Consider the following 21,598-nt stretch of genomic DNA (forward strand, 5'->3'; position numbering starts at 1 on the left):
AAAAAATTCTTCCCATAATAGTCCTTCAGGCCTTAATGGTCACCTTAGACCATACCTCTCAATCTTTTACAGCAAGACATCTGGACAAAGCCATAAGTAAATGGGGGACAAAGGCCTACAAATAGACAATTTTTAAATATTGCTCTTACAAACTTAGAAAATAGATAGAATAACAGATTCTGCATTAGCTTGAATTTTTCAGAAGGGTATGAAGCCTGAAACTCAAATGACATTGGTTTCTGACTTAAATCTTCCATAGTTACCAAAAATTTGCTAGAAAACCACAATTTTATGAAAAATGGACCAAAAATATGAGGCAAAAATCTGGACATTATGTGAAAATCTGTACAGTTGAGAGGTATGCCTTAGACGTAAAAGATGCTTACTTGCACATTCCTATAGAGGAATCTTGCAGAAGTTTTCTTCACTTCAGAACAGGTATAAATCACTTTCAATTCTCTCCACTGCCCTTTGGCTTGTCTACTGCTCCCAGGGTCTTCACAAAGTGTTTAGCTCCTGTGATCGCCTTCTGCAGAACAAGAAGAATCCAAATTTACCCCTATCTGGACGACTGCCTTATTCAAGCCACAAGTCAGTCAAAGCTTCTCAAGGATCTGGCCTTCACTCAGACTCTGCTCACTTCTTTTGGGTGCATTATAAATCTTTGCAAATCCAATACAGACCCATCCACCAGGATAGTTTTCCTGGGGGCTGTTCTGGATTCATCTCTTCAAAAAGCTTTCCTCCAGAAAAGATCTCCTCCTTGACTCAGTACTTCCAAAACATTATGCAGAGACCATGCCTCTCAGCCAGGGAATTCCTGAGAGTATTAGGCACATGGCATCTTGTATCCTCATGATTCCTCTGGCCAGGCTACACATGAGGAAGCCCCAGTGGTACCAGCACTCATAGTCCCTGGAGACAGAAATTCAGCTGATCCTTTGCATCAAGGAGGAATTTGCAGGGTGGACACAGGCATCAGGGACTAACTTTAATTACAGATGCTTCAGACACTGCCTGGGGGGGCTCATTTCCAAGACCTTCAGTCCCAGGGCATATGGGAAGATCAGTTCAGACACATGCACATAAATTGGAAAGAACTGATAGGACTACAAAAGGACCTAGTGGCTTTCGAAGATCAGCGGAAACCAGGGGTTCGTTCTGCTTGTCAAAAGAGACAACACCACAGTCATGTGGTACATAAACAAGAGGACACCCATTCTTACCGTCTTTGTCAACTAGCTATACAGGTCTGGGAGACAGCTCACTCTCTGGGATTGCACCTCATTGCACAGTACTTCTAAGGGACTCAAAAAACACTCTAGCAGATCATCTCAGTAGGAACTTAATGGATCCCCAGGAGTGGCATCTGCATTGGAAAACATTTCTCAGCATTGTGCATAATTGGGAATCTCCGCAGATAGATCTCCTCTCCACCAAAGAAAATCCTCAACTGAAAAGATTCTGTTCTGTGAGCAAGCTACCCACAGCCTGGAGGACAGACGCTTTCTCCTTCCTTCGGAGCAACCAATTCCTTTACGTGTTTCCTCCCCTGCCTCTTCTTCCCAGGGTCCTCCTAATATTCAGGGAAGAAGGCCCAAGGATCATCCTTATAGCCCCAGACTGGCCCAGGCAGCACTGGTATCCTCTGCTACTAAGTTTAACCAAAGGAAATCTGTGTCAATTACCTCACTGAGTGGACCTTCTGACTCAGGATAAGAGGAGGTTTCTGCATCCCAACCTACATACTCTCAAACTGTTAGCCTGGATAATTCCCCAAAGTACTACTGTGAGCACACCCTAAGCAGATAAGTCAAAAGATTCTCAAAGAGGCTAGAAGGCCTAGCACTAGGAAATACTACTTGGCCAAGTGGAAGAGAGTCACTATTTGGTGTCAAGTAGCAAGGCCTCAATTCTAACTCCACCAATATTTCTGCCATTTTAGATTACCTGGCTACCCTGGTGGACAGAGGCCTGTCCTTTTCTTCCATCAAGATTCACGCCTCTGCCATTTCAGCTGAATTCCCTACTCTTAGGTTCATAGGTACTAGGCTATTGGCCCTGGGGCCTGTACAAGCCCAGCCAAAAAGGTACCCTGGCTTTTGCCACCCAAGAAAATTATTTTCCTGTGCCACTGTTGAGAAGAGCCACAGAGGTGATCCCCGGGGTGAATTTCCTATTTCCCATCCAATCATTAAGATTTTTCTTGAAGAGTGCTAATGAGGAGCTTTGTTTGATATAGATAGGTAGTTTATTCCAGAGTATAGGAAGTCTCTGGGCAGAAATCTATCCCTCCAGCATGTTCTGTTTATTGTGGTGACAAGGTTTAGGTCCCTAGAGCGTGTAGCTCGGAGGGATTGGGATTTCTTTAAGTGGAGCATGTCCAACAGCTCTGGGTTTGACATAGCTTTGTATGTTAGGCAGAGATCACCTCTGAGTAGGCGATATGCGACAGAGTATAGCTGGAGTTTTTTTTAGATGGTCAGCGTAGGGCATCTGTTTGAGGCCGGTAATCCTCTTTGTGAGGTATTTCTGAGGCCTTACCAGTTGTTGGAGATGTCTTGTGAGGTACATACCAAAAGGGGCGTTGTACTCTATAATGGGTCTAATGAGTGATGAGTAGAGGGGAACAATGACCTCTTTTTTTTCTGGATGGAAAACCTTTTGTGATGAGGTGTGCTACGTAGAAGGATTTCCTGACTACTGTGGCAATGTGATTATCAAAGGAGAGAATACTGTTCACCTTTGTCCCAAGGTCTCTTATCACACTTTCAGTGTTAAGTATACTACCGCCTATGTTGTAGTTCATGTGTACAGAGTTTTTACCAAAGGGGATGACAGTGCACTTTTTGGCATTGAGCTTGAGGCCATGGCTTTGACACCAGGCATCTGTCTCAGTGAGTCCTTTTGTAGGATGTCCACATTGTTAGGATTTTCGATTATGGCTCCTAGTTTGCAGTCATCTGCAAACTTCGTTAGCCAAAGACCTTCTGTGTTAGCCTGTACTTCAGAGAAGTAGATACCAAACAGGAGAGGACCCAGGACTGAACCCTGTAGTACTCCACTTGTCACTGGTCTGAAGTCAGATTTGGAGTCTGCTACTTTCACAGTGTGGGTTCTGTCAGTGAGCCAGCTGGCAACCCATCTTGTGACATAGGGATTTATACCTAGTTTAGTGAGCTTATCTTTAATTCCAGAGTGGGGGATGGTGTCAAAAGCCTTGGCAAGATCTAGATGGGCTGTATGAACCACCTTACCCTTGTCTACGGCTTTGGTGACTGCTTCAAAGAAGTCTATCAGGTTTAGGAGACATGATCTGCCTTTTACAAACCCAAACTGGGTGGGATCCAGAGTTTGGAGATTACCAATGTCTTTGTTTATAAGTTCCATGATGATACGTTCCATGGCCTTGCAGACCAGGCTCGTCAGGCTAATGGGGCAGTAATTCCCAGGGTTCGTGGTGGCTCCCCCCTTGTGGAGTGGGATAACCGTTGCTGTGCGCCATTCAGCAGGCACAAAGCCTGAGGTGAGGCTATGATTGAGCATGGTACTTAGGTGGGGTGCCAGTTCGTTCTGTAGTTCGTGTAGAACGCAGCCTGGGATGTTGTCTGGTCCCATGGATACTGTGTTCTTGGCTTTGGAGAGTGTGGTTTATACCTGTGCAGCCGTGATTACAGGAACTTTGCATTCTTCCGGTATAGCGATGGGCTCTTTAGGGGGTGAGAGGGGGGTAAAGTTAGCACTGAACCTATCTGCCAGGATGTTGGCAATATCAGTTGGATGTCCTTCATGGATGCATCTGCAGTCATAACAAATGGGTTGTCCTGTCGTCAGGCAGCCCTTCGGTCGGCCGGATTCCAAAGTCTGGGTCCGGCTTCGGCTGATGTCGCACTTCACCCGACGTCATCTCTGCTGGTCTTCGGGTATAAAGGCATCAGCCGACGCCATTTTCCCCAGTCTTTCTTGCCGCATGGCACCCGAAGCAGAAGCTGTTCGCAAGTGCCGGTCGGTCAGATCCAGAGATTACTACTACCGAATACTACTTCAAGACTTCTAAAAGCTGGTACTGCTGGGGACTCTTTCTTGCCTCAGCCGATGTCAGAAAAAGTCAATAACTGTTTAACTTGTGGGAAACAAATACCTCATAAAGATTTCCACTCTTACTGTTTGCCTTGCTTAGGCCCAGACCACGACGTAGCAGCCTGTTCGGCCTATGCTTCCTTCAACCGACGAACGCTTAGGCGCCGGTCAGAGTTTGCTGAACAGTTTTTCGCTCAGATTTTGCGTACATTATGCCGCCGGATCCTCCGACTACCCAAATTGTTAAAAACGCAAAGAAAAGACCGACACTCGGGTCCGTGGTTTCGCCGAAACCACGGTTAAGCAAGTCATGAGTGTCTCGGTTTCGTCGAAACCGAGAAAACTGGTCAATCTTCAGCGAATCCATGACTACTACTGAGGCTCCTGCTACCTTATCTGAATCAGCCTCAGAAATTTTGCCTACAACTGTGGTTCCTACTGATCTATCAGACACCATCCCCTTGGATATCTCTACCCCAGCACGTGGTGCTGCTAGGCCTCCTGCAGCCATGTCTATTAAGGCCTTTGCCAGGGCTAAAGCAGCCAAATCAGCTAAATCAGTGCCTGTTAAACCACCCACTCAGGCCCACTTCTAGTTCTCAAATGCTTACTCTGGCGGAAGATTTAATATCCTTAATTAGGGATCCCAATCTCACCCAGACAGGGCCTCTCAGCCCCAGAAAAGAGACCTAGAGCAGAGCCCCCAAGCCTGTGTCCTCTGATGATTCTATGGATGACTCAGACATTACAGACCACCCACAGGCCCCTTTTTCCAATTATGAAGATTCAGATGCTGAAAAATCCATTCCAGCTGCCTCTCCACCAGAGGAATTCTCCTTTGGGGAAACCTTACATGCCATGAGAGAACAATTCCAATGGCAGGGACAAGATTTCTCAGATTCAAGAAAAGGGCTTAGGACTTTTCTGCACTTACCACAACATAGGCCCTTAGCTATACCTCCTGTCCTATCTGTTGTGGACGATGCATTTAATGATGTCTGCACTGCTCCTGATTCTTTACCTCCAGCCCCTGCCAAACCAGATAGATTTTACAGGGTGCCAGGCACTCATCACCACCTATACAAGGCCCCACTTGCAGACCCCGAAACTATATCCCAGGGGCCTCAAGGCAGTAGCCTCGACCACAGCAAAACCCTATTCCCTCTGAAAGGGAATCCAGGTCCTTAGAGAGATGGGGGAAAAAAGTCTACACCTCTGCTACTCTCTCTGCTAGAGCTTTTAACTGTCAGTTTCACATGATCCAATACCAAGAGTTTATGCTTGATCAGTTAATTAAAAAGCTGTCCTCTGATGAATCTTTAGATAAGAAATATGTATTAGAAATGGTGAATAACATCCAGCAGGTTAGTAACCATTCTTTAAAATGTGGCTATGATGCACTGGAGGCTTCATTTAGATCAGCCATGACTGGCACAGTGATAAGAAGGCATGCATGGTTGAAAGAACAGGTCTTGCCGGATCATGTTAAAGCTAAGCTATTGGATGCTCCTATGGATAAGGCCAGTCTATTTGGGAACCTGCCCAGCAGGTAATGAAGAAAATGGAAGAGAAGGCAAAATCTGTACAAACAGTTAAAGATTTCCTACAGGTTCAGCCCCAAGGTTTAGCAGGAACTGGCCTGCCAAAAATTGGTCCTTTCCTGACTCCACAAGATCCCAAAGGGGCAGGAACAGACGCTCTAGGGGCAGAAATCAATCCAGAGGAGGTGCCTACAGAGGACGACAGTGGCAAGGCAATAACCGAGGCACAGACGCAACCACTGCCACTGCAACAGGACAATCACAGTGACTTGGCTCTGACTCCGCCTACCAGGGAGCAAATAGCAGCACCATTAGGCGGAAAGTTAGCCTTATTCTCGAAAAATTGGCACTATATTACAAAAGACAAGTGGATTTTGCAAACCATAGACCAAGGCTACCGGTTCCACTTCCACACTTTACCAGTAAAAAGAGGAATGCCAAACCTGCCCCCAAATCAAAAATAGAAGCCCTGCACCAGACAGCAGAATTAATAAAGATGAGAGCTGTGGAAAGGGTACCAATAACAGAACAGGGCAAAGGATTCTACTCCAGACTCTTCCTAGTACCAAGAAAAGAAAAAAACTGGAGACCTATTCTCGACCTGTCCATCTTAAACACATACATCATTGTCCCAAAATTCAAAATGCTGACCCTACAGCAACTTCTTCCCATGCTGGGCAAGGAGTGTTGGCTGGTAACTCTAGATCTCAAGGAGGCATACCTGCACGTCCCCATTCGACCAAATTGCAGACGATACCTCAGATTTCTTGCAGGATCAGAGCATTATCAATTCTCAGCATTGCCCTTTGGCTTATCTACTGCCCAGAGTATTCACAAAATGCCTGGCATCAGTAATCGCTCACTGCAGAGTACAGGGAATCCAAATTTATCCATACCTGGACGACTGCCTGTTACAAGCGGACAACAAAAGCAAGCTGACAACAGATTTACAAAGGGTCATTTACTTGCTACAAGCCCTGGGATACACAGTCAATTTTCAAAAGTCAAGACTGATACCATCCCAGACAAGAACTTTCTTGGGCGGAATTGGACACAGTAAAACAGATGGCATTCCTAACTGCAGAAAAACAAAAGAACTCCTCTTTACTTCTTGGCATTAACAAAGCAGAACAAACTAACAGCAAGAAAAGTTCTGCAGGCCTTGGGCTTCATGGCATCATGCATAATCTTGGTCCCACATGCCAGACTGCATATGAGAAAGTTACAGTGGTACCTAAAGAATTTATGGTCTCAACACAGGCACAGCTTAGAAACAGAAATACCACTAATCCCATGCTTAAAACAGGAGTTCCTATGGTGGGCTCGGGATGCCAGTCAAACCCAGGCTTACCCTTCCACAACTTTCCAGCAAACCAAACCATCACAACGGATGCCTCAGACCTAGGATGGGGGCACACATGCTGGACAAATGTGTACAAGGACTGTGGACTCAGGACCAGCTGCACCTGCACATAAACCAAAAGAAATGCTGGCAGTAAAACTGGCAATCCTAAAATTCAGACCATTCCTCAAAGAAGGCCATTTGATGATAAGGACAGACAACACCACAGTCATGTGGTACATCAACAAACAGGGAGGCACTCATTCTTACCCCTATGCAGAATGACTTTGGACCTTTGGAATCTGTCTCTCAGCTACAACATCCAGTTACAGGCAATATTTGTACCGGGAAAAGAGAACACCCTAGCAGACATTTTAAGCAGAACCACCTCGGATGCTCACGAATGGATGCTACACCGGACATCTTGAAGGCCATCACAAAGAAATGGGGAATGCCACAAATAGTTCTATTCGCTTCCCCACAAAATCACCAGCTCAAAAATTCTGCACAAGGACATTCCACCCACTTGCATGGAAGGTGGACTCTCTATCCTTCAGCTGGAAAGGCCTGACAGCATATGCATTCCCACCTCTTCCCTTGATGCACAAGGTACTACTGAAAATCAAAGAGGAACGCCCAAGGATAATTCTGATAGCTCCGAACTGGCCAAAACAACACTGGTGTAAATTGCTGAGGAGGATGTCTCAAGAGAAAATGTGATCAATACCCTGATGCCTCTGATGTTAACTCAGAACAACTACAACATCATACATCCAAACCTAAAAACCTTGCAACTGACTGCCTGGAACATCACATAGCAGTAACTAACCCAGACCTTTCACAAAGGGTTAAAGACATTATCCTTGAAGCCCGCAGACCTTCAACAAGAAGGAACTATGCAGGAAAATGGAAAAGGTTCGTCATTTGGAGTACTGAAAGAGGAAAAGATGTGTCGAACATAGATATTGCTAACATTCTGGAGTACTTGGCAGAGCTTCTACATACAGGCCTGTCCTATTCCTCCATCAAGATACATGCATCAGCTATTTCAGCAGAATACAGCTTTGATCCTCCTGTCTTTTCACATCCTCTACTCAGGCAGTTTCTCAGAGGGATCAAGAATGTAAAACCTCCTAGGAAACCACCATTACCAGCATGGGACTTGAACTTTGTACTAGAAAAGTTGACACTCCCTCCGTTTGAACCAGCAGCAACAGCAGATCTACAACACCTGTCATGGAAAACTGCTTTCCTACTGGCTATTACATCAGCAAGGAGGGTTTCGAACTACAGGCCTTAATGGCAGTGCAACCCTTCCTAATCTTCCATCAAGATAGGGTGTCCATGAGAACTAATCCTACATTTATGCCTAAGGTGGTATCCAGAGTGTCTTTAAACCAGGCAATCCACCTACCTACCTTCTTTCCCAATCCACAAAACACAGGTGAAAGAATAATGCATACCTTGGATGTACACAGACAGTTACGCTACTACCTGGACAGAACCAAAGGTAACAGAAAACTGACCAGCTCTTTGTAGCCTATGCAACAGGAAGGGAAGGAAAAGCAATTTCCAAACAGACAATCTCCAAATGGATAGGAAATTGCATAAGATTCTGTTACTCCTACCATGGAAAACCAATTCCACAGAACATAAGACCTCATTCTACAAGGGCTACAGCCACTACCACAGCTTTCTTAAGAGGAGTGGCAACCAAGGACATTATTGAGGCGGCTACTTGGACCTCCGTGCATACATTTGCCAAGCATTATAATTTACCTCTATATTCTAGATCCCGAGCAGGGTTTGCCACTGCTGTACTGCAAGGGATCCTGACTACACCATAATTATTATTCCTCCTCCCTAGTTTGGCTATGGTATTCTACCCATTTGTTATGACTGCAGATGCATCCATGAAGGACATAGTACAGTTTTGTACCTACCATAAATGTAGATGTCCGAACTGGATAGCATCTGCAGTCAGGATTACCCTCCCTCCTTCCCCTCTGCGGTACTCCTAGGGTATTTACCCTCCTAATAGCTAGCTGGGGAGTCTTTTATGGTGTATTTGTTTGTATATATGTACATACATGTTTATTTTTTGTGTTTGTCTTCTACTATTTTGGAAACATTGGCATTTATCCAAAATTTAGCTTTCCAAGAGGGCAATTGGCATCTGGGGCAAGAAACACTGAGGAAAATGGCGCCGGCTGATGCCTTTATACCCGAAGACCAGCAGAGATGACGTCGGGTGAAGTGCGACATCAGCCGAAGCCGGACCCAGACTTTGGAATCCGGCCGACCGAAGGGCTGCCTGACGACAGGACAACTCATTTGTTATGACTGCAGATGCTATCCAGTTCGGACATCTACGTTTATGGTAGGTACAAAACTGTACTGTCTGTATATTTAGTGCCATTGTGCTGCACCTCCGAGCAGATCTGAGTGTTGCCATTCAGATTCTTGACATAGCTATAGAATGCTTTGTGGTTGTCTTTAGAATCAGTGGCGATTTTGTTTTCGTAACTAGCTTTGGAGGATTTTATCATGGATCGCAGCTTCTTACTGAGGCTGACCAGGGAGCTCCTCTACTCATGGGATTTTACTCTCTTTTGCAAGAGTTTCTTCCTTCTGTTGTACAGTTTGTTTATGGCAGGGGACCACCAGATTGGCTTCCTTTTTTTGGAGGATAGCGTCTTGGTTCTGTTTGGGATAGCATGATCCATGCACTCATGTAAGTGCTTATAAAGTGCAATTGTGTAGGATTCAGTAGTCATAACTGTGTTGTCCTTCTGCATGGGTATCATGAAGTTCACCACTTCTGTCTTAAGAAGCATGAAGTTGGCTTTGGAGAAATTTTTTGTTATGGTTTCCTTAATGGGAGGTGGAGGCAGGGTGTGGATATCTAGGGTAATTAGCTTATGGTCGGATCGGACCAATGAGGCACTGACTTCAGGTGTGGAACACCGGTCACTCATATTGGTAATGACTAGATCTAGGATATTGTTGCCCATGGTGGGGGTGTGGATAAGTTGATCCAGGGCATTGGAGTTTATGAATTCCAGAAAGCATTGAGCGAAGGAGTTGGTACATGAGTAGTTTTCCCAGTTAATGGTGGGGTAGTTGAAATCGCCCATTATTAGGGTGTTTGGTTGAACCCTAATATTTTCCAGTACATCAAGAAAAGAGGAGTGGGAATCCTGGGGCATGGTGGGTGACCTGTAGCAAGCTACAATTTGGATTGCAGTTTTGCCCAGAGTTAGTTGCACTTGGATGACCTCGGCTGCATTATAAGTTCATAGGTTCATAGGTTAATACTAGGCTATCTGCCCTAGGGCATTTATAAGCCTAGCCAGAGTGTGTTTGGCTTTCGCCACCCATTTTAAATTAATTTTGCTATGCCCTTTTTTGAGGTTAGTATACTGTGCCTCTGTCTAACAGTGACACAGAAGTGATACCCGGGGTAAACCTACGATCTCCCATCCACTCATCAAGATTCCTCTTGAAGAGAGTCAATGAGGGACTCTGCCTAACCTGGACTGGGATTTTATTCCAGAGTGAAGGGAGCCTCTGGGTTATGAATCTGTCCCTCCAGCATGTCCTATTTATTTCAGTGCTGAGGTTCAAGTCTCTCGAGCGTAGCTCAATGGGATTTGGATTTTCTGAGGTGCAGCATGTCCATTAATTCCGGGTTGGACATGGCTTTATACGTCAGGCACAGATCGCCTCTGAGCAGGCGGTATGCCACTGAGTAGAGCTGGAGCTTCTTTAACCGGGCAGCATATGGCATCTGTTTGAGCCCTTTGATCCTCTTGGTGAGGTACTTTTGGGGTCTTTCCAGTTGCTGCAGGTGTCTGGTAAGGTACATCCCAAAAGGGGCATTGTACTCAATTATGGGCCTGATGAGACCTCCCCTGATCTAGATGTGAATCACTTCATGATTATGTGGACTATATAAAATGTTTTTCTAACCACTTTGGCCATGTGGTTGTCAAATGAGAGATTGCTATCAGCTTGGGTCCCCAGGTCCCTAATTACTTCTTCTGTACTTAATGGATTACCACCTATGTGGTAATTTGTGGGCACTTTGTTTTTACCAAAGGGGATAACTATACACTTTTTGGCATTTAGCTTGAGGCCATGGCTCTGGCACCAGTTGTCTGTTTCTATGAGGCCCTTTTGTAGGATGCTTGTGTCGGCTGGAGAGTCGATTATGGCACCCAGTTTGCAGTCATCTGCGAACTTGGTCAGCCACAGTTCTTCCGTGTTGGCCTGTACCTCCGAGAAATATATACCGAACAAGAGAGGTCCCAGGACTGAGCCTTGTGGGACGCCACTTGTAACTGGTTTGGAGTCTGACATGGCTCCAGCAATTCTAACCATGTGGGTTCTGTCCTTGAGCCAGTTTGCAACCCATCTAGTGACATAAGGGTTTATATTTAAGCTGGTGAGCTTATCTATAATGCCCGAGTGGGGTATTGTATGGAAGGCTTTTGCGAGGTCCAGGTAGGCTGTGTGGACCACCTTCCCCTCGTCAATGGCCTTGGTGACTGTTTCAAAGAAATTAACCAGGTTTAAGAGGCAGGATCTGCCCTTAACAAAGCCGAACTGGGTAGGATCCAGTGTCTGCAGGTCCCCAATATCTTTGTTTATGAGGTCCATGATGATCCTTTCCATAGCTTTACAGACCAAGCTAGTCAGGCTTATGGGGCGATAGTTTCCAGGATCCGTTGAGGCACCACCTTTGTGGAGAGGGACCACTGTTGCTGTACGCCACTCTTTGGGTACATATCCTGTAGTAAGGCTGAGATTGAACAGTAGTTTTATGTTTGGGTTTAGCTCTTCTTGGAGTTCATGTAGGACACAGCCCGGGACACCGTCTGGTCCCATTGATGCTGTGTTTTTTGCTTTGGAGAGGGCAGCTCTTACCTGAGCATCTGAGATGTCAGGGGGGCAGCACTCTGCTGGGATAGATATTTGCCCTTTTGGTGGGGGGGGAGAAGTTTGCACTGAACCTGTCAGCTAGGATGTTGGCAATGTCTGTGGGTTCGGTGTATTTTTTGTCATTTTGGACTAATTCTGAGCATATCTGGGAATTCCCACCCAGGTTCCTAACATAACTAAAAGAAAGCCTTGTAATTATCCTTAGTGTCCTGTGCAATTTTTCTCTCGAAGCTGGCCTTAGACGATTTTATGAGTGCCCGTAGTTTTTTGCTAATACTGATCAGAGATGCCTTCCCTTTTTGGGATTTTGCTCTGTCATGTAGTAGCTTCCTCCTTCTATTGTATAGTTTGTTTATGGCTGGGGTCCACCAGACAGGAAGTCTGCCTTTGGAGGATTGGGTCTTGGTTTTATTTGGGATTGCATGATCCATGCATTCCTGAAGGTGTTCATAGAATGCGTTTATAAAGGATTCGGCTGTCTGGGCAGATTTTCCACAGGCCCGGGGCTTTGAAGGATTCCACCTCGGTTTTGAGGAGTGTGAAATTTGCTTTAGAGAAGTTTTTCACTGTGGTTTTCAGGGCAGGGGGTGGAGTCGGGATGTGAATATCCAGTGAGATTAGTTTATGGTCTGATCTCACCAGTGAGGGATACACTTCTGGTCTGGAGCATAGAGTCCCCATGTTGGTGATGATCAGGTCCAGTATGTTTTCCCCTCTTGTGGGAGTGGTAACACGTTGTTCCATAGCATTTGAGTTTATAAATTCTAGGAACCTTTAGGCTAGGGTGTTGGAGCTAGAGTAATGCTCCCAGTCTATGTTTGGGTAGTTGAAGTCACCCAATATAATGGTGTTTGGAGAGACCTTCATATTTTCCAGTGTTCTCAGGAAGGCTGAGTGGGGTTCCTGGGTTTGGGAGGGTTCGCTTATGCTGAGCAACTAGCCTGGAGGTGTGGATTTCCTTAATGAATATGGATACACTTCCGCCTTTGGTGTTCCGGTCCAGGTTACATGGCTGAAAAGTGTGGTATGAGTTATAGCCTGGTAGTGCAGGGGTGCTCTCTGGAGCCTTGAACCAGGTCTCAGTCACTGCACAGATATCGATATTCTCTATTTTAAGGAGTGCCTTGAGTGAGTGCATTTTGAGATTTAGACTTCCGTCATTGAGTAGCATCACCCTTAGTTTTTGCTTGTCTGTTTCTGTTACGGTAATGAAGTTGTCATTTTGAATTTTGCCTAAAAAAGGCACTATAGGGACGGCAAGAACCTTAGCCAGTATCTGGACTCCCAGGGGTTACAGGTGCAGGCCATCTCTGGCAAAGCATCGTGGTTTGTCGACCATGTCATCCCAGGCAGACAGATACTGGATCCCTTTAGAATGGCACCAGAAGCTTAGTCAATTGTTTAAGTCAATCATTTTGTCCTTGTACTGCGGCATCATTCTGGGTGATGGCAGAATGCTACTAAGGGCTAGGGTTATACTTGCCTGGGCTACAAGATCGGAGAGCTCTTCCATGTCTCTTTTCATGTAGTCCAGGGAGGTATGTCTCAGGTCTTTCACACCAACATGGACAATGACAGAGTCATATTTGTACTTGTTGTGGAGTGACCTGAGTGCGTGGGTTATGTGGCGGATCCTGGCACTCGACAGGCAGCTGACAGTAACCTTCCCCTTGTTTAGCTTGGTGAGTGGGACATTAATGTGCCTGACTATAGAGTCGCCTATGACTAGTGTGTTGGGTACGTTGTTTTGCCTTATTGGCTGTGGTTGAGTGACACACTGAGTCTGCGGGCTATGTGTCATTTGGGTTGTGTTGGGGGGTGGAGGTTGCTTGCATTTCTACTTTGGAGGTCTCTGTTGCTTGAGCAGATTGTTATTGAGAGCATCCACAAATGCTTTTGTATTTCTATGTCTGGATTTTGGTGGTGTAGATTTAGTGAGACTATGTAATGAATGTGGTGTGATGGAAGTGTTTACCTTCTCCTTGACTGTCAAGTTCAGTCTTGATTGGAGAGAGCTTTACCTCCAGTTTGGCTAGGTAAGTGCATCTCTCACTCCTATCTTCCTCCTATCTTTTTCCCCTTAGGGAAGTGGTTCACATCAGAGCTCACAGTGGACAATCCATGCCTCCATGGGACCTCAGTTTTGTTCCAGAAAAATTGTTACTACCCCTTTGAACTGGCAGCTTCTGCTGAGTTAAAATTCTTAACCTGGAAGACTGACCTTTTACTGGCTATCACCTCAGCTAGGTGGGTCTCTGAGCTGCAGGCTCTCATGGCAGTGGAACCATTTCTCATAGTCCACCCAGACAGTGCTACTCAGGAGTAATCCATCCTTTTATGCCCAAGGTGGTCATGGACACATTCTTGACTCAATCCATGCACTTGCCCATCTTCTTCCCCAAGCCTCAGAACCTGGGGGAAAGACTCCTTCACTCATTGGATGTGCACAGACAGCTTTGCTACCATCTTGACAGAACTAAATATTTCAGAAAATCAGACCAACTCTGTGTCCTTTGCCATTGGCTCTGAAGGGAAACCAGTCTCCTAACAGACTGTCTCTAAGTGGTTCTCCTGAATTTCCTTTTGTTACAGCCATCATGGCAGAAAGCTTTGTGAAACTGCAACAAATTGCTCTACTAGGGACACACTACCTATGCTGGCTTCCTGAAAGCATTACCTATCAAAGACATTTTGGAAGCTGCTACCTGGTCATCTGTGCATACCTTTACCAAACACTACCACTTATCAGACTTCTCCAAGTCTAGAACAGGATTTGTCACTGCCATCTTGCAGGACATCCTCTTTTCTCTATAATCTATCTTCCACCCTCTTCTCAGCTTTGGGAATCATCCCACAAGTCAGGACTGCAACAGTGAAACACAAAGAACATAGTACAGTTGTGTACACTTACCATAAATGTAGATATTTGAGTGTATTCACTGTTGCAGTCTTCTTTCCCCCCTCCTTCCCCCTTTTGCCTACAGTAGTAGTCTTCTATTGTCTTCACTAACTAGATGCCCCCCTGGGTGTTTACCTTACAGACACCTTTTTCTACCTTTGCCCCTTGCTTATGGTTTATCCTGGGAGCTCCAACCTTCTAAGGGGCAAGAAAAAACTGGATGTCATGGTGTCGGCTGGCTCCCTTTATACCCAAGCGTACTGACGTCAGGGTAGGTTGTCTGCCAGCCTTAGGAGAAGGGAGATTTTTACTCTGGTAGTTGGGCCAGCCAACAGCTTCCACAGAAGGAAATCCCACAAGTCAGGACTGCAACAGTGAATATACTCGAACATCTACATTTATGGTAAGGGTACACAACTGTATTTTCCTTTTCTTCATAAGTATTTCAGGCATTTCCTAGTGTTTGTTTGTTTTTTCATTTATTTAGTTATTTAGTGCACAACAGGAAAACTGTAGAGGATATTTACCTAAGAACTGTTAGAGCGAGGTATTCTTTGGGAATGCCACAGTAACACTGACAGAAGGGTAATTAAAACATTTCAGAGGTAATGATGCTGGCTTAGAAATAGCTGCATAAAGATACTGTAATGAAATTATAGTCTGAAATAAAAAACAGTTAGTTAGAAAGGGAGTTCAGTTTTATTTTGCTTTCAGGAAAAGGCGGCCACGGTGGTACAGTGATTAGCGTTGCTGCCTCACAGCAAGAGGTTCTTCGATTCTCTGCTGGGGTGCCTTCTGTGCAGAGTCTGCATGTCCTCCCTGTGGTTGTGTGGGTTTCCTCCGGGTGCTCTGGTTTCCTCGCACATCCCAAAGACATGCAGTAGGTGGATTGGACACACTAAATTGGCCCTAGGTGTGAGTGTGTGCGTGTGTGTGCCTTCTGTGGAAGGTTGGGTGCCGGGCTGGCAACTCGACACTGTAAAACCCCACTGCCAGTCATGAGCGGACAGATGATCCGCTGTGGTGACCCCTACCCGGGAAAAGCCGAAAGAAGAAGAAGTGAGCCAGCCCATACTGTGCCCTAATGAGATCCCTTACAGCTTTTATAGATGGAAATGAAAGTGTTCACAGGCTGTCTCTGCAGGTTGCCTCTGTGATTCAGCATGCATTGGGCTGTTTGTGGGGTCATTGCTTACTTATGCAAGCAATATAGTCCCCATATGAGCCTGCTACACTTCTTTGAAGTCCCTGGTCTCCACCATGGGATATGTACATGGGACGCTCTTTGGGACTTCTTACTCCTTTTGGTAGAGAAGAACAGTTAAATACCTTAGCACTGTTCTTGTCAAACTCAGGTCACTTTTATGGCAGCGAGATGATCAGCCCATTCACCACTGGTATGTGTTAGCATTTTTCAATTAAGTGAAGTTGATAGTAATCTAGAATTTATACAAATACTAGTGGTGTGAAGTTGAGATAACTGAGATTAGACACAGATGGGATTATTTCCATCATTCATTCCATTAAAGTATCATTCTGACTTTTTTTTAACAGTTAACCAGACAGATGGCTTGAAGCCGCCACCAAGAGGATTTTCCATACTCACACGTGAAGAATATGAGCCTATTCCATTTGGTGGCGAAGAAGAAACTGGCAGTGAAAGAGAAGAGCGCTCTGGATTTATAACTGTTGCTTGCCATAAGAATAACTGTAAAAATAACAGAACCGGAGAGAAATATATTGAAGATGAAATTCATCAGTTCCTTGCTTCAAAGTGGATGTCACTCTTTATCCCTTCTGTGTATTCGTTTGTGTTTGCTATGAGCTTGCCTTTAAATTTTTTGTCAATGCTTGTGTTTGTGGCTAAAAGAAAGTTAAAGAAGCCAGCTGTAGTCTACATGCTTAACTTGACACTTTCTGATGTATTGTTCACAGTCTTACTTCCCTTTAAAATTTCTTACCATGTTTCTGGTAATGATTGGTATTTTGGACCAGGAATGTGCCGGATTGTAACAGCTGCATTTTACTGCAACATGTACTGCTCAGTTTTGCTGATAACCTGTATAAGTGTGGATAGGTTCTTAGCTGTGGTATATCCTGTGCACTCTCGCTCTTGGCGTAGCACTGGACGAGCTTCCTTGGTTTGCATCATCACCTGGCTTGTTGCCATTGTTGGCTGTCTTCCCCTTCTTTGTACAGAGCAGACTGCAGAAGTACCTGGGCTAAATATAACAAGCTGCCATGATTTCGTAGACCTGTCTAAATCTCAAGATTACTATCTCTATTTTTTCCCATGTTTCAGTTTAATTTTCTTTTTTGTGCCACTTGCAGTAACAACATTCTGCTATTTTAGAATTCTTCGCTGCCTTTGCTCCACAAATGCAGCTAGCAAGCATCGAAGGACACGGGCCATCTTTTTGGCTTTTGCAGTGTTACTTGTTTTCATAGTTTGTTTTTTACCGACAAATGTGTTGTTAGTAGTACATTATCTGCAGTTTTCTAATGGACACAATAATGAAACATACTTTGTGTATCTCCTTTCACTTTGCGTTGGTAGCCTCAATTGCAGCATTGACCCCATCATTTATTATGGGGGCTCCTCCAAATGGCAGAAAGACCTCTATAAACTTGTGTGCTGTGTGACAGGTAGAGAGACCTTCAGTAGTAGCAGCAACAGCCAGTCAAGCAGCAGGGATAGTAGAGCAGGCACCATTTCATCCAAGATCAGCAGCAGTATCTACAAGAAATTATTAGCTTAACTTGTGCCTATTGTGTTTTAATTCTTGATATTATATGCCATGCAGCACTTGTGTGCTGTTCTTTTGATTTAAATCTTGATGCACATTTTTAATATAGATCTTGTGAAACTTAATTGTCTGTAAGATGCTGAGATGAAATTGAGTGTACGTCATTCCAGATGTAGGTAAAACCATCATAGCCTGTGGTACAGCAAAGTTAGTGCATACATATGGATTACAGAATATGTTGCCAATATAGTTTGTGGAAAGAAAACTGTGATATTGTCAGGGCTACTGTGCCACTACTTATTAAATAAAATCTGGAATAGTGTTCCATATGGTAACATTGCCCTCTTCAAGTGTAACCTCAATTAATGGATGGGGAATCATGAATTTACTTCTGGAGTGGCACCATGTTCCTTATGAACAATAGGCAGTTGGTATTAGAAACAATAGCTTAGGCTCATGGCTGTGTGAACTTTGTTCACGTAGCTGTTGAAAATTGGGAAACTGGTTAAATCTGGCCAGGCTTGTACAGGCTGCTGGGTTGTTAGCCTTTTAATCTCCTATGAACCTATGAACTTGGTGCCTTATGTTGGAAAGATGCAGTAGATTACATGAACCCTGCTGTCGAGTGATATCTACAATGTGTCTGATCAGTTCAGACCCATGATGTTTTGTAGTTAACAGTACTTGCTTTTCAACCATTAGTTTAGAACAGTAGATACCAACCTACTTGTGAGCTGCTGACTGTACTTTTCTAATAGTACCATCTTGCAAATCAAAAACTGGAATGCAGCATAGAGGGAAAGAAGTAGAATGAGATTAACTGAAGACTGTCAAAATAGTAGCCAGGATGAAATAACTGAAGACTGTCAAAGTAATAGCAGGAATTATGTAAGCTTTTGAAGTGTAATCCTTCTTTGCTGTGAGTGTGTGGAAGGAGGGCTTTCTAAATTTCATCATGTGGCTCATTTCCTTATCTTAGTGCTATTTAATGTGCCATTTTCTTGTTAGGTATTTTTAGGCTTCAAAGCCCTGATTGCATCAAAGCAGTATCCCCCTTTTTATGAGACAGACTAAAGCCCTCAGTCATGCAAAAGACTTTGGACATTTGTTATGGGCTTTGCTTTTAATCAGGTTTATTTATGTTATGTAGTGCTCCTAAGGGCTTTGCATGCTGTAAGCTCAACATGAACATATTATTTGTTGGTGCAAATGATACATCTCTGTAAAGCAGTCTCCCACCTTAATCTTGTGAGCTTAACACCTCTGTTACTTGTATGTTCTCTGAAGATTTATTAACCTGGGACATCATTGTAACACCCAACACTTATCCTCCCCTCTCCCTAAAAGGAGAGGCGAGCAATTATTGCTTCTTCATTCCTGTCACCCCAGTCATTCCCGTGGGATTCATCATTCTAACCAAATGCACATTGTTCAGGCCATGTCAGCAGAATGGTAAACCTGTCCCCCATTTTGGGGAGATTACTACAGACACCTTTGACCCTAATTGTCTTTCAGTCACATGTCCAGTTAATTGCACAGAGACTGGCTGATGCTGCCTGTAGTGATGCTACCCAAGACTATTTTATGCAGTTTTCTGTTTTTGGCTGTTGGGGTTCCATTTACCCTGTTAGCCTGTTAGCCAGTCATTGCCTCTAGTGATAGTGTGACGTCCTCCCAGCCTAGTTGTTGAGTTCACTCAGTGTACCCTGGAAGATGCAGGGTAGTGGCAGGGGTTGAGTGGCATGCTGGTGCAGTGCCTAGTATGTTTGCTTCTTAGCTTCAGGGTCTTGGATTAAGTCCTGACCTCCATGTAAAGTCTGAGTGGAGTTGACATATGAATCCCATGTCAGCATGAGTCTTCCTGTTATCAAAAGACGTGCTTTTAAATTTGATTGGCCACTCTGAAAAAACTTGCCCCTGAGATTGTATTGTGGTGGTTTCCTTCTTGGGATTCCCCCTGTAAAGGAGCAACCTTTAACTTGGAGGAGCTAACTCAATTTTATTATAACAATGTCAGTTTGTTAATAGAGTCAACTTAATTTCCATGTTCAGTCTGATGCTGGCTGCCTAACAGAGTTTGCTTCTCTTTAAGAGTTATTTTGCTTTTATTTTGCATAAATCCTTAGGTTAGTATCATTTTCATTCCCCACATCCTCTGCTGCATGATTTGTATATGCTTCTTTACATACATTTTTCTTAAATGGTCTAAAAAGCAAGTTGTGGCAGCCTCAGTGGCTGAGCCAGTCAAGCCCATGCAAGTTGTGGTGTAAAAACCATTGACAGTAAACTTGCCCTTTGAATAGCAGCCTATAACAGGTGTATGTCCATTGGTGTAGTGACTTGTAGCCTGAGTGACTTCCTAATCAAAAAGTTGAAAATGCTGCATTACATATGTTCCTTTCTTGTGGTGCAGTTGACTGGTAGTTTCCTGTTTCAGGTCATCCTGCACATTGGGACCATTTTTAAAATAAATTTTCCTTGCTTGTATCTTCTGTAGTTCATCTGTTTACATTTGTAAACAGGTTAAGTATCATAAATATATAGTGAGTCTGTGTTTATGCTTAATCTAGTATATTAAAAGAAGACAACAGAAAGTGGTTTGTGTGTTTGGGCGTAGTTACAAATGGTTGACTCATTGGTGGATGAGTGGTTTTAGTGTGAAAATTTAATATCACTGTGTTGTGCTGCATTATGTTGTATTGTGTGGGTACTGGTGAAGCACTTTTCTGAAATTTACCCCATTTCATAAATGTAATGGGACAGTGGAATTGGTATATACATAATTTGTGGAAAAGTGCAGAGTGGCTTGCCTCCTGACAAAAAAAAAAAAATATATATATATATATATATATATATATATATATATATATATATATATATTGTTTTTATGCTGTTTTTTGGAGGACTGGTTTCAGTATTTACTTTTCAGTATCCAGTGAGTGGAATGATCACTCATAAACAACCCATTATGGACCAGGTGATGGCTGGAAAGGGAGTGGAGACAAGTCCTTTTACCCAACTGAATAAATTTTGAATAAAAATGATTATAATGTGTAATTATTTTGTAGTGCATGGAGTGCTTCAGTTACACTCAAAAAAACAAGGAAAAGACAACTTTTGTTAAGCAGCTTTCTGATATTACAAAGGTTCTTTAAAAGCTTTTATGAAACACCCTTGTGTGCTGTTAAGACTGGATCTTTGTGCTAGGGATTAACAGCTGAAAGTGCTGTTAAATACTTTGCCACACTTTAACAAAAAGTTTGAAAGAACAAATTATCAAACATCTTTGAGAACAATTTGTTCTTCACAGGGGTACTTTGTTTTAGTGTGCTGCTTGTTTGTCTGCACGTTTTTTTAAGCCCATCAAACACTTCATGCTCCTGCACTTTTTTCTTCAACTGGTAATACATGGAGCAAGTAAAGCTCCATGCACTACAAAAAATTTTGTCTCAGCAGTCATTAACTCTTACTATATGCACCTGACATGGATGCCAAGACCCTTCTCAAGAGCAAAGCCCTCGAGGAGAATTTTTTGGCATCCAGATGTTTCAAGTGCATAATAAGTTGGGTATTATCAGAGACCTGATCATAATTCTCTGTGTTACGTCACTTGCATGCAAGGTCCTTCCCTTTAATTTTTTTTCCTTTTTCATGTTTGTAAGCTGCATTGCAGGTCGAAGCAGAATCCTTGCCTGAATATTACTTTTTAAAATTTAAATGTTTTTATTGTAAGAGAATATGAAACAATCATTTAATTGTAAATAAAATATATTAACTTCAAAGCTCTCACTAAAAGTGACTTCAGTAACAGAAACACAAATTACTCAAGGTTATTTGTTGCATTTTAACAGAAAGTACAGTGTTATTTGCAGTGGTTGAAATTGTTGAATGTTTAGGCAGTGTGTGGAAGGAACCTATGTGTATGTGAATCTCCTTTTGTTAGACTTGCTTAATTGAAGAATGTCATATGGAGTTAGAGATGACAGTTTCTGAATGCAGCGACACAGGAATGCTTCCTGATGTAAGATTTATTGTAGTACATGTT

General features: G+C 43.7%; 1 protein-coding gene across 3 annotated transcripts in view; it reads left to right on the plus strand.

The window, feature by feature from the left end:
- The window catches only part of F2R (coagulation factor II thrombin receptor), a 446,991-nt gene that overhangs the window by 225,965 nt on the left and 199,428 nt on the right, over nucleotides 1-21,598 (plus strand). The window contains exon 2 of one of the 3 annotated variants that reach the window (XM_044063967.1): nucleotides 16,361-20,373. The exons of the other annotated variants lie outside the window; for them this stretch is intronic. Within the exon in view, the coding sequence (XP_043919902.1) occupies nucleotides 16,361-17,565 (1,205 nt within the window). The 3' untranslated portion in view covers nucleotides 17,566-20,373. Of the gene's footprint in view, nucleotides 1-16,360; nucleotides 20,374-21,598 lie in introns of those variants that run through there. 3 annotated transcript variants of the gene reach the window in all.

This window comes from Protopterus annectens, chromosome 2.part2 (genome assembly GCF_019279795.1).
Source record: "Protopterus annectens isolate FY-2018-M chromosome 2.part2, PAN1.0, whole genome shotgun sequence".
NCBI classification, from domain to species: Eukaryota; Metazoa; Chordata; order Ceratodontiformes; family Protopteridae; genus Protopterus; species Protopterus annectens.